This window comes from Oratosquilla oratoria, chromosome 12 (genome assembly GCF_046742065.1).
Source record: "Oratosquilla oratoria isolate Oo_2021 chromosome 12, ASM4674206v1, whole genome shotgun sequence".
Taxonomy (NCBI): domain Eukaryota; kingdom Metazoa; phylum Arthropoda; class Malacostraca; order Stomatopoda; family Squillidae; genus Oratosquilla; species Oratosquilla oratoria.
This window is the reverse complement of record NC_134788.1, coordinates 51684281-51698576: the sequence shown is the minus strand read 5'-3', so window position 1 is coordinate 51698576 and position 14296 is coordinate 51684281. Positions and strand designations below refer to the sequence as shown.

General features: G+C 38.8%; 1 protein-coding gene across 1 annotated transcript; it reads right to left on the bottom strand.

Moving 5' to 3' along the window:
- Positions 1 to 7654: 7654 nt before the first annotated feature.
- LOC143030762 (uncharacterized) lies at positions 7655 to 13002 on the bottom strand. The gene is made up of 2 exons (XM_076193970.1): positions 12853 to 13002; positions 7655 to 10492 (listed from the first exon to the last, which is right to left on the bottom strand). The coding sequence occupies exon 2, from the start codon at positions 9759 to 9761 to the stop codon at positions 8013 to 8015; it is 1749 nt and encodes a 582-aa protein (XP_076050085.1). The 5' UTR covers positions 9762 to 10492; positions 12853 to 13002; the 3' UTR covers positions 7655 to 8012.
- Positions 13003 to 14296: the final 1294 nt, after the last annotated feature.

Here is a 14296-nt window from a genome sequence, read left to right as displayed (position 1 = left end):
ATTTTCCTCATTGGCACTACAAATTACACCAGAACAAAAAATTGCCGCCTATGACGACGACAACGACGGCGAGTAAAGGTAGTACACATTGTACAGTGTACAGTTATAGGTTTAAGTGCAACTATCAACCTCAACAAATTCGCAGAATTCCATTAACTGTGCTCTTCTATCAGTTGAGGTAGTTAAAATTACCCTACACTTTGAGCACAATATTTTCAGCGTCAATTTCCAGTTTAGCTGTAGCAAATCTTGTTGCATTGTGCAAAACATGAGCCAAAAAATTGCAGCAATAAGGTTATTACGAGCCATTTTCACTTTTTGATGAACATTGTTGCACTTACATAATTTACACCTGCATTGTCAGCAGTGTATGCAAACACTTTATTCAGATCCAGACCTAGCGTCTCTAGTTTAGTTTGGTGAATATTTTGTTGCACCTTTGACGGATCAGTTGCTTTTGAAAAAGGTAAACCGCCCTTTGATCCGCTCCACACGTGTTTGTACAAAATACGGTACTACAATATTTTCACACAGACATTTTATCTTATTTTCCCACATGCCACACCCTTCACTGTCAAAGACAATATATTTCTTCGCTATTTTTTACTCCATAATCTAGACATCTATGTGACTGATAATGTTGCATAGCATGGTATACTTGACATAGTTCTGCAGACATTATTTTGTCATCTTGAGATGACCAAACTGGGCAGATAAATGACAATGACCGTCCGGTAATATTACGAATGTTAACTTCATGTTTATCAATGGCACAAGCTGCGTGCTGTTCAACTGAGTTTTATTTTTATTTTCCTGTGCCGCTAATATCCACGCCACAAGAGCATAGTGGCATAAGGTGCATGAGATTCACCATTTCTAGTTTTAGCAATAAATCCGAATTGTTTAGCCCATTCATGGTTTAAATGTAGTCTTTTCGCCATTTCTTTCGGGGCTTAAATACCATCATTTAATTAAAGCAGGAAATAAAGCCAATCACTCACCACTGCTGTCTTTGGTAGACTTGTGGTTAGGTTCGGACAAGGCAGGGAAATGAAACTCACAATAGCACAAAGGTACACAAGATTTAATGAAAACTAGGCTCGGAGGTCACAGACGAGGGCTCGTAAAGGGAAGGCCCTGAGTAAAGGCCTCTTCAAGTGTCGTGGGCTGAGTGCGAAGGGGCTCTTTAAGGTTGGAGAAGTTGTGCCCGAGGCGACTTGCTCGAGAGAACTGAATTCTGAATTTCTAGGAAAGACCAAGCGCTTGCGCGGGATCGGTTTTTGTGGGAGGGGAAGAATGCCTGTAAGAAAATGAAAAGATAGTAGTGTATAATAGAGGGCTATTGACACCGGGCGAATTAGCGAGCGATTTGGGGCAGTTGGTGGTCGTGGCTCGGGGGAAATGGACTGGGAGCTTGGACGGCGGCGTCGACGCCGGGATTAGGATCACCAACAAAAGTTTAGAAAATGGTAGGCGTAGTAGTAGAGAAAGGTGGAAAAACGGAAAAATCTTTAGTGGGAGGTAAACTGAAATGAGATGTAGTATAAGAGAAAGTTAGAAAGGAAGCGAATTTTAGTCGAAGAAAAAGTAAGTGTAGATGTTTGTGCGTGTGTCGTGGCTATGTTCGTGAGAGGTGTGTGTGTGTATCTTACGGGAAGTGAGTAGAGTTCACTTCCCGTGTGTAGAGCGCGTTCCTGATAAGCCACAGTTGGTGCCTGAGTAGCCTGCTTTTCCCCAGGTTGGGTTTGAGGTTCTGTAGAGTTGAGTCAGTGGCGGTGCGAGGGGGGCAAGCGGGCGGTGTAAACCCGCCTGCCGACGTCAACGAAGAGGTCGGCCTGTGCCAGACCGGCAGCAGCAAAGGAGATATATCTCCTCGCCACCACCGGCGAGCGTGTAGAGCGCGTTCCTGATAAGCCACAGGTGGGGCCTGAGTAGCCTGCTTTTCCCCAGGTTGGGTTTGAGATCCTGTAGAGTTGATTCAGTGGCGGTGCGAGGGGGGGCAGGCGGGCGGGTGTTGTATTATCTCTCTCCTTCCAATCACAACTCTGAAAGCAGAGAATTACGTGATTGGGAATTGTGTGTAAAATGTCAGAATGTAAACTCGCTCGCCAGCGTCAGCGAAGAGGCCAGCGTTAGGTTGCGGGCCGGTTGGACAGAGAGGCGTCCCAATTCCTCTCTGTCGACCAGCCTGCGAGCAGATGAGGGAACTACTTGTCTCGGCAAGACGCCGTCCTTTTAAAGGAGGCTGGCGGCTCAGCGAGGTCCCCGGAGAGCTTTCCCGAGTTTCTGATTGGCTGTTGGCTGGAGCTGGCCGAAACATCTTGCTAATACGGCGGGTATATAGGCCTAGCTCGAGTTGTGTGACGGCCAGTCTGGTTTAGACCAGCCCCTCGTCACCACAGACTAACCGTCTCAGAGACTCAGAGTTGGAGTCTCGGACCCCGGTGTGTACTTAATATTTTGACTTATACACTGCGGTCCCGCACGTTGTGCTCCCAACGGCAACTGCATACAATTGTAATAAAGGTACTTCAATGGTCATTGTGGCTCTCAATTCTCACTTTAGTATACGTAATGTAATCTATATCATTCTTTTTAGACAGGCCTTAAAAAGGACAAGTTAAAGTCTTGCTTGAGGTGGCGCAGGACGGAGGACAGAGTGATGAAAAAAGAAAAAAAAAAAAAACAGGACTGTCCTGCCTTAAGTAGGACGTCTGTCAATCTTGTTTTCATCCCCTTACATAACCTTCACTGATGACAGTACTGCACACTTATGCAGAGCTCCAGGTAGTCCTTATGTAAATAGGTCAGACGTCGGTAACATACTTCGTGGATATCTCCTTTTCCTCTCACACCTCCACACGATCTATATAGCATCACATGATTATTACAATTGCAATACAACTAATTCAATGTTAATCAAACATAATTTTAAATTCATAATACAATGCGAAAAAAGTCAACGTACAGTTTAACACAAGGCACACAATTATACACATACAATTTTTATAATTTTTGCAATACTCACGCAAGGCCGTGACAATGTCACTGTGTGTATGTGTGCATATATATATATATATATACATTTATATATATATATGTATATATATGTATATATTTATTTATATATATATATATATATATATATATATATATATATATATTCTGATAAAAAGGACAGCAAATGAATTATTAATCAACTTTTTGCGCGAGCTCTCAAGCTTGCGAAAAGTAGATTTTTGGTAGGGGGAAAGGGAGTAAATCAAATTTCTAAAACTCATAAGAAACACAAAAATTATAATGAGCACAAAAATACAGTACACAGTAAACAAAATACAAGAAATGAGTACAAGAAATACAGCAAAAAAAATCATAATAATACAAGCAGAACAAATTAGATTTCAAGACGTTTCGCAGATCTTTCTGCATCCTCAGTTGAAGTGAAAAAGAATGGAAAAGGGAGCATATTTTAAATGAAATGGAAAGCACGGGGAGAAGTCACCGTGTTGTAACTGGGGGAGGTCATACGCATGACCACGAACACTGGGAGAGATCACAGGTTGGCGGAAACGGTACTCGGAGAGGTCACTCCCGGGTTCGGCGCCAATCTGCTTCTCAGTCTTTGGGAACGACGTATGGCAGGATGTTCTTCCCTTTCGCGGGGAATGGGAAGTCTCTGTGGAGGAGACCCCGATTTCTTGGGATTGTCCATCTGGCTCCTCCGAACAGGTTTCATGCTAGGGAGGAGGGCGAAGTCATTTACTTGCCTATTAATGGCAGGTTGCAGCTCCTTTATCCAGATGGCTTCCAAGATAGCCAAGCGCTGTGGGTCCTCTTCTTTTGCCACAACTTCGGTGTTTTTTACCATAGTCTCCCTATCGAGGTGGCGTCGATGCTGGGTCCAGTGGTGTTGCTTGGGTCCTCCGTGTTGCAAGTGCATGGCGATTCTTCTGGATAATGTGGTGGTCGTCCTTCCCACTTAGACTGAAAGGGGCGTGCAGTCCTCTTCTAGGCATGTGTATTTATATACTACGTGGGATTGACGAACCTCCTGGGGTTCTGGTGCGGGGTTGTTCCTTAAAAGTAGAGGAGAGGTCTTTCTACGTTTGTAAAAGATTATAAAGGACAATTTGTCACTTTCGTTTTTGGGGACCCCATCTCTATAGATTATTTTTTTTCATAATCTTCTCATCCTCCTTGTACTTGGTAGACATGTAAGCTTTGTAGAACACCTTAATTGCGGTCCCTTCGTGTTCTACTGTAGTGGGGCGTGTTTTTTTTATACCAATTGTCGATCATTCTGCGAAGATTGGCTTGGACCTCGTGATTGGTGTATCCATTGTTGATAAGGAATTGGTGAACCCGATCAAACTCTTTTTGAGTGTCACTCCAAGAAGAACAGTGGCTGAGGGCTCTTCTGAAATAAAGGCGCTAATTGCGGCGTCTTTGTACCTCTGGGGACACTCGCTCTCTCCATTCATGCACAGTCCGGGATTGGTTTCTTTGACGTGGACACTATAAGAAAAAGAGGGACAATTAGTCTGCTTGAGTAGGACGTCCAGGAAGGGGAGGGAACCTCTTTCACCGTGCTCTACGGTGAAGTTAAGTCCAGACACCTCCATGAACTTTCTCCTCAAGATATCAATTTCTGAAAGGGAGTCAGTATTTACAAATATATCATCTATATATCTACAATAAAGGCTAGGTTTTTCAATTTGACTAAAAATAAATTCCTCTACAGTCCCCATGAAAAAAAAAAGAAAAAAATTGGCAAACAGTACACCATGGGGCAATCCCATGGCAACCCCATCAATTTGGCGGTAGAGTGTCCCACGGGGGAGCGGAATGGGGCTTCTTTGGTGCAAAATTGAAGCAGGGTCCATAGGTTTTCTTCAAGTAAGTTAAGTCCGGGGGCTGGTCCGCTTCTGTAAACTTTGTCGCATATGAAATCTATCGTTCTATCCACAGGAACATTGGTCAACAGAGATTCAGCATCCAGCGAAGCTATGAATCCCTGGCTGGGAGCGTCTTTCACCAGTTCTATGAACTTCCCCCTTAATTAAAACTGATATTTCGAGAGAATCATTAAGGACTTTTTTTTTTTGTGGCCAGCTAGGTATTTTATTACTAAATTGTTTATAAAAATAAATTCCACCTAGTTACTTGATCGCAGAAATTTGTTTGTGTGCAATTTTTGCTTTTGCAAAGTATGCACACCCATGTGAATAATTATGCTGTCCAGTTAAGCAAATGCATACAATCTTAAGTGTTTATCATTACCTCCACCAAGTTGTGTTTTTGGCATTGTTTCTTGCTTTGTCTGTTAGCAACACTTACTACACACATATTTCGATCAATTTTTGTGGAAAGGCGGGCCTTAGGTCAAGAAACAAGTTGTTAGATTTTGAGGCAGATCCGGATATGTATACACAGTGCTTTTTCGAATTTGCGAACCTGGCGTTTATAGCTTGTATATTTCATGGATTGTATACAAAGTGGCCCATCCTATCATTTATTACATGGGCAAATTGATCTTTATTATGTGACCCTGATGTTGGTGGAGGTATGCGCTGAGTACCATCTAGTTATTTTATTTATATCTATGAAATTACTTTTAAATTTGGCTTTCCATTAACCAGACAGATCATTAGGCATATATTTCAATTCTATATCTATTCTACAGCGATTGATTTCGTATTCCAAGAGTCCTTTGTGACAACAATGGCAGAGCTGATAAAAATATTTAATATTTTATATTTATCTTATTAGTAAGAAGTGAAGTAAAAAACATAAGTCTAATGACTGATTACCTTTATTTAAACTTTATAAGGTTGCAAATAGCTACAAATACACTATATAAAAGAAGTCAATTACTAATTCCCAGCTTATTTAGTTCTAGCTTCTCCTTATTTCTTATCTTTGGCATTCACCGACTCCTTATACACATTATCTAAATTTATTGAATTTCCATATAATTGGTAGCTTTTCACTCTCATAAGCATATCTAAATGGCATTCCCCAAAACAGTTTTAAAGTTTGTTTTTGATTTATTAGACTAAAAATTTAGAGTCTGCACTAAATGCAAGGGTCCTCCAATATCCATCAAATTTACTGTTACAAAAATGTTCATTCTGAAGAGCAAATCCCACAATTTGTGTAAAATCTTATATAATTTTGAATTTATTGTTTTCTTGCCCAGAAAATTGGAAATCACTAACCTAATTCATTATTTTTGTAGTATCAAGACAAGGAGCATTAACATGTTCACTACCAAGTGAAAAGTCACAATGTGAAATAGAGGAAATATCACTGATTATTATTGAACCTCCTCCTCAGGTAATCTGTCCTGGAAATGGATGTAGTGCTTTTCATTGTTTCATCCAGCCATTCACTAGCAGCTAGCAGTTCACTTTCATCTCACACTCTTTGCTTCCTTTGAACATGGTGCATCATTTTTTTGTAATTTTATTTGAAGATTTTTTGTTTGTTTTTTGTAAATTCACAAATGGCTACAGATTACAAAATACAGACCATGCCCATGTGAATTATTCAGCAAACATGCTTGTCACCTTGTCTTTTCTTTTCTTTACCTTCCAAGAAGAAAGTCAGGATGGGCCTCTCCATGACTCCCTTTTCCTTTACCATAAAATTCCCAATCTTTGCATTGGCTTTGTTTTAAAGATACGCTTTTATCAACTATTTCAAAGCTCATTTATTGACCTTTTTATCATCAGTATAATCTTTGCTCATGTTGTTAATCTTGAAGAGTAGGTCTTTGTAGGAAACTCTGCTGATTGTTTTCTTTTTCAAATAGAATTTGATACATAAAAGAAAAAACACTGGAATTGTTTAGATTAACACCTAAGATGTTGTAATTATCATAATTTATTTTATATTATTTGTTTTTGTATTGTCATCATTTGTCTGATTTTCATTTATTATTAGTTATATGTTGATTTATTATTATTTACTATTTACCTGTTTGTTTATTATCTAACTATACCTATGCATTCATTTATTTTATTTGTTATTTACATTATTATAATTTTTATTTATTAATTTATTATTATTATTTTTTCACATCCGACCTAGATATGGGCCAAAAGGTCTCCTGTCAGCATGCTCCGCCTTTGTAAACCTTTGTAATTATCAGGTCATCAGTTCTATTAACTTTGGGGGGGGGGCAAATAGACAACATGCTTTTTTATTTAATACACTTGAGTAAACAAGTACTGGTGATGAAGAGCCTTCACAGTACAAATGATCTCAAAACTACATGTGAAATTATGAAATTGTACACTTAAATTTCAATGATCATTTTTCTTTTGTTTTGAATTAATTATCATGCAATTATACAATTAATTTATTTAATTTTTCTTTTCATTTCTTTTTCATCTTGAGTCCCTTGTGTGCACACATTGTTTCCCCTTTGCGCATTAGTTGTAAAAAGTGTGTGCGCACACAGACACACAGCTTAGAGGGGACACTGTTCATAGCACATATCACACTGGAATTTCTAAGAAGTGTGAGTCACCATGAGATGTTTGAGAGACCTCTTTTGTGAGAAAGCTGAATTGTGCAGGTCACATTGGAAAGGCTTCTCTCCTGTGTGGGTCCTCATATGTTGTGCAAAAGCAGAATTATACAGGTCACACTGGAAAGACTTCTCTACTGTGTGGATCATCACATGATTTTAGTGTGAAAGCTTTATCACACACACCACACTGAACTGGCTTCTCTTTGGTGTGGGATATCATATGAAGGTTGAGGTTATTTTTTTTGTGAGAATGATGCATTGCTGTGTGAGATTAAACTTTTGTGAGAAAGCAGAATCACAAAGGTCACATGGAAATGCTTCTCTCCTTAGTGGGTCTTCATATGCTGTGTTAGATAACTTTTTAGTGGGAAGCACCATCACCTAAGTCACTTTGGAAAGGTTTCTCTCCTGTGTGGATCCACATACACTTTGTGAGAGAACCCTTGATTAAGAAAGAAGAATCACAAAGGTCACACTAGAAAGGCTTCTCTCCTGTGTGAGTCTTCATATGCTGTGTGAGATTACTCTTACGTGAAAAAGCAGAATTACACAGGTCACACTGGAAAGGCTTTTTTCCTGAGTGGGTCTTCACATGCTGTGTGAGATAACCTTTTAGTGGGAAAGCAGAACCACATAGGTCACATTGGAAAGGCTTCTCTCCTGTGTGGATCATCATATGCTTTGTGAGAGAACCTTTGATTGAGAAAGAAGAATCACAAAGGTTACACTGGAAAGCCTTTTCTCCTGAGTGGGTCTTCCTATGCTGTGTGAGATTACCCTTTTGTGAGAAAGCAGAATCACAGAGGTCACACTGGAAAGGCTTCTCTCCTGTGTGGATCCTCATATGCTTTATGAGAGAACCTTTGATTAAGAAAGAAGAATCACAAAGGTCACACTGGAAAGGCTTCTCTCCTGAGTGGGTCCTCATATGCTGTGCAAGATAACCCTTTTGTGCAAAAGCAGAATTACACAGGTCACACTGGAAAAGTTTTTCTTCTGTGTGGGTCTTCATATGCTGTGTGAGATAACCTTTTATTGGGAAAGAAGAATCACAAAAGTCACAATGGAAAGGCTTCTCTCCTGTGTGTATCCTCATATGATTTGTGAGAGATACCTTTATTGAGAAAGAAGAATCACAAAGGTCACACTGGAAAGGTTTCTCTCCTGAGTGGGTCCTCATATGCTGTGTGAGAGTACACTTTTGTGAGAAAGCAGAATTGCACATGTCACACTGGAAAGGCTTTTCTCCTGAGTGGGTCTTCCTATGCTGTGTGAGATTACCCTTTTGTGAGAAAGCAGAATCACAGAGGTCACAGTGGAAAGGCTTCTCTCCTGTGTGAATCCTCATATGCTGTATAAGATTACCCTTTTGTGAGAAAGCAGAAACACACAGGTCACACTGGAATGGTTTCTCTCCTGAGTGGGTCTTCATATGCTTTGTGAGATAACATTTTAGCGGGAAAGCAGAATCACATAAGTCACAATGGAAAGGCTTCTTTCTTGTGTGGAACTTCATATGCAGTGTGAGATTACCCTTTAGTGAGAAAGCAGAATCACAGAGGTCACACTGAAAAGGCTTCTCTCCTGTATGTGTCTTCATATGCTTTGTGAGAGAACCCTTGATTAAGAAAGAAGAATCACAAAGGTCACACTGGAAAGGCTTCTCTCCTGAGTGGGTCCTCATATGCTGTGTGAGATTACTCTTTTGTGAGAAAGCAGAATCACAAAGGTTACACTGGAAAGACTTCTCTCCTGAATGGGTCTTCATATGCTTTCTGAGATTACCCTTTTGTATGAAAGCAGAATCACAGAGGTCACACTGGAAAGGCTTCTCTCCTGTGTGGATCCTCATATGCTTTGTGAGATACCCCTTTAGTGAGAAAGCAGAATCACATAAGTTACACTGGAAAGGCTTTTCTCCTGAGTGAGTCTTCATATGCTGTGTGAGATAACCTTTTATTGGGAAAGCAGAATCACAGAGGTCACACTGGAAAGGCTTCTCTTCTGTGTGGGTCCTCATATGCTGTGTAAGATACCTCTTTATTGAGAAAGCAGAATTACAGAGGACGCACTGGAAAGGCTTCTCTCCTGTGTGGGTCATCACGTGATTTTTGAGGTTACACTTTTGTGTGAAAGCTTTATTGCACAAGTCACACTGGATAGGCTTCTCTTCAGCGTGGGACATACGATGTTTGAGGTTATTTTTTGTGCAAGAATGATGCATTGCACAAGTCACATTGGAAAGGTTTCTCTCCTCTGTGGGTCATATTGTGGTGTAAGAGAGAATTCTTATGTAAGAAAGCAGAATTGCAAAGGTCACACTGGAAAGGCTTCTCTTCTGTATGGGTCCTCATATGCTGTGTGATATTACCTTTTTGTGAGACAGCTGAATTACACAGGTAATATTGGAAAGGCTTCTCTCCTGTGTGGGTCCTCATATGCATTATAACTCTTTAGTGAGAAAGTAGTATCAGAGAGATCACACATGAAAGGATTCTCTCTTGTGTGGGTCCTCATATGCTGTGTGAGAGAACTGTTTTGTGAGAAAGCAGAATTGCATAGGTCATACTGAAAGGCTTCTCTCCTGCCTTGGTCATATGCTGTGTGATATTATCCTTATGTGAGAAAGCAGAATCGCAGATGTCACATTGGAAACGTTTCTCCCCTGTGTGGGTCCTCATATGGTTTGTGAGATCATCCTTTCAAGGGAAAGCAGAATCACACAGGTCACACTAGAAAGGCTTTTTCCAAAGTTGGTCACTATATGGTCTTTGAGGTCACTTTTCTACCACTGAAATCACCCTTTTGTGAAAAAGCAAAATCACACAGATCACGCAATATCCAAGATGACTTGTGATATAGCTGTACCACAGATGTCACACCAGATCCTTATCATTGTATGATATGTTTGGATTCTATAAATAACTCAAAGAAATGGTGATAGGTACCCTCATCCTGGAAAAAAAAATGCAATTATAAGATTAATATCCAACCCTTTGAGAATCTGTAATACACTGTAATAGGATAATGAATGTTTAATACACAAACAATTTCATGATCAAGCCCCTTTGTACTTCCCATCACCTATCATATAATAAGTAGAATCACTAACAGAGATGGTGCTATATACTGCATTCTACTTTTTTATTAGAAATGGGCTGTAAATCACCCAAAATCAACATGCCTATCCACCCCACCATGATCAAAATGGCTTGAAATTTGTTCTAGTTTTTTCTTCCTGTCACGAGATTTGGAAGTGGGGAATGGCCCAGCTGGCTACAGTAGTCATATTTTGATATAACTCCATAATATTCTGTTTTGGGCTCATAAGAACTGAATCTAAATATGATCTACTCTAGAAAGGTTTATTCAGTTTATGTCACTCATCTGACTCAAATAAATTATACAAGTCACATTGTTTTAGATACATTGGTAAGTGGTGTATCTGAGTTATTATCTAAGCAAGCAGCAATAAATAGATAAGATATAAGAAAATGTAGAGGTGCTTTCCATATTTTTTCTTGTCACAATTAGTAAAATGATATTTTCTAATATATATACATATATATATATATATATATATATATACCTACTAAAACAACCTAAAAAAAAAATAACTTTGGTAAGTAAAAATGCCTATGTGTCATATAATGGCCAATTTTTGCCCACAAGTAATTTTTGGAACAGAGTACCTCAGTTCCCATTCCTAGCCCTGAGAAGAGATAGAAAGAACGAACGAAATTGCACACAGTGATTATCTCTGGGGAAATCCTAGATTTTCTGGGGAGAACTATTTTGCCAACTTTGATTTAACTTCCCCTGTTCCTGTTTAACCCAATGTAAGGTTGCACCGGGAATTAACCCATTCAATTTTGTTGCGATTTACAGTTTTATAATAGATGAAGCAACCCCTATGTACGTAGCAATGGCCGTCATCCTCATACATATTTTGCTGCGTATTATACAATAGAGGTCATGCTCCAAGATAAACTATGTAAACTTGTTTTACTTCAGATTTTTTTGTCTTCCACTTATACACAGATGGGAAGCTGCATATAAAACTCTATCTCTTCATTGCTAGGTTTTAGTTGGGTCAGGTCCTAGAATGTATTGTGCAAGGCAAATCCATACAAAGGACCAGCAGCTAATAAAATGAGGTAGATTTTTACTTAGGTATGCAATTATTCTAGATTACTGCACAATTACAATTTAGAATGTATGAGTGCAGATGCTACACATCTCTAAGACTTATATTCTTTGCAAATTCTTTATAATGTTTTAGCAGGCATGAACTGGTATCCCTCATACATCTCCACTCCCCCTCAAATATATTTTAGTTTGCATTTGAGGTTATTATAATTTGTCAGATGTGATTTTGTATCAAAGTTTCACTAGAAATATATTCTAAGAGCAAAAAAAAGTAAAAAAGTTATAATGTGTACAATGGATGACAAAATCATCATTAACTTTATTTAACTATCAAAGTTTCACTAGAAATATATTCTTAGAGTAAAAAAGAAAAAGTTAAAACGTGTACAATGGATGACAAAATCATCATTAACTTTATTTAACTAAGGAGGAACTGGCATTGTTTATCAGTTCCCACAGAAAGCTATTGTTAATGTGCCTCTATTGCATTTACCTAATTCTAGGTAAATAGTGTATCCCTGGATTAAAGGAATACCAAAAAGATTACAGGCAAGTGGGAGAAAAAAAAAATCCACCAGAACAGAGGGCTTAGTTAGGTTAGGTATGAGTTGCATTATTGATTATCTACTGTTATGGAATTACCTTGAACAAGGCCTAATGCTTCACTAGAAAAAGGACACTCATATAATTTGATGAAATTGTGTATTGATGGACAGAAAAAATCAATAAACTCATAATTCTTGACAGACTTAAAAATATTAAAAACAAAGCATCAAAGACTATTGCCTATTCTGACCTGAGAATGCCATTTGAAGACCTGCAGTTCTTTGGAGATAGTACAACTACAAGTGTGATTAATCATCATTTCTCTCTGTACAGTAAACTTCTACATCTGGCTAGGAGAAAATATGCCTCTCAAAATTTGAAAATATTAAATTTTTAGTCTTCTTTATGACATGTGTTGTTTTATTCTGGTTTATGCCACTTAAACAAAGAATTCAATCCAACAACAATGAAGATTTGTTACCTGATATTGACAGAAAAAGTTGCTAAAAGCGATACACTAATGACAGCCGCGACGAGTGCTTTGGGATGAGACGCCATTCATGTTTTGATAGTTGTGGAAGTCAAAGAAATCAAGGTATGATGAATTGTTCTAACCTTACCTATATTTAGTATCTGTAATGCTAGAGGTTATCAGAACAGTCATCGTTGCCAGAGATGTTGACAGCCGGTTTTGGCATCCGATCGGAATTCGGAGTGTAGAGGAGCTTGATAGCTTCAGGGAAAAAATGAAGCTTAGCTCCATAGTACAGTTTCAAAAATATTATGTCACTTGGAGGGAGAACACCCGGTACATAACGTAGTGTACAAACTGACATTGACGGGTCCGGACATATGACAAGATGGAGTCTTGTACCCATCGTCGCAGATCTGTTCGGTAGTGTATTTGCTTTTTCGTTATCGATTTCCGACCAGAAAAAAAAAATGTATATTACATTGATGTATTGTAATTTATGTATTTGATGTTTTGTTTTTTCTTGCTACATTGCTCAGGAGTGCACTTTTAAGAAACGCATACATATACAAAAGGGCTTTTTCTCTCCTTATAAGGGAGGTAGCCAAAGTCAAAAGGCATAATTCCACTCCCATTCAACACCACTCCCCCCTCCCATCTTGGTTTTTTCTGGATAACGGGTCATCTCTGCATTTCGCCCATTGCCCTGGGTCAAAAGCAATACAACAAGACATAGCTTATCACAGCAAGGCCACTTTATTTAATCAGTGACCCCCTCCCTCTTCGTCCACAATATTTTCAGCGTCAATGTCCGGTTTAGCTGTAGCAAATCTTGTTGCATTGTACAAAGCATGAGCCAGGGATTTTGCATCAATAAGGATTCTATCAGTATTTTTCTTTTTAATGAACATTGTTGCATTTACATAGTTTACACATGCATTGTTAGCAGTATATGGAAACACTTTATTCAGATACAGACCTAGCATCTCTAGTTTATACATATTTTTATGATTCATTGTCAAGTAACACATGGTCCACTCCTTTCTTAAAATGAAAGTATCTAAGCAGAAGTTTTGGTAAATACTTTGTTGCATTTTTGTTTGAAGGATCAATTGCTATTGAAAAGGGCAAACCACGTTCTTTGATCTAATCCACATGTGTTAAAATACGGTGCTATAATATTTTCGTAGATATTTTATCTTAGTTTTCCCACATGCTCAGGGCACTTTGCCGAGAGGGCGGCACTTTGCCCAGGGGTAGCACTTTACCGCTGGGCATGTAAAGGCTCTGCACATGCTACACTCTTCACTATCAATGAGTCACTAAATATTTCTTCGTCAACTTTTACTCCACAGTCAAGATTTCTGTGTGGCTGATAACACTGGTCAACAAAGAGTTTGTCCCAAGGAAAAAAAAACAGCTGTATCTTTATGTTTTTGCATGCAGAATTAAATAATAATGTCCAACTTTTTTCATCATCCATAGTTTCTGTGTTCCACGGTATGTTACGTTACGCGTGTTACGTGGGATGAATTTCAATCAAGCTGTTGGCAACACTGAGTTTCACAACATTGCATGAGATAGTTATACAC

What these genes read in the sequence shown, in the direction of transcription:
- LOC143030762 (XM_076193970.1), bottom strand. Translation starts at nt 9,761, where the DNA reads ATGCATCATTCTTGCACAAAAAATAACCTCAAACATCGTATGTCCCAC.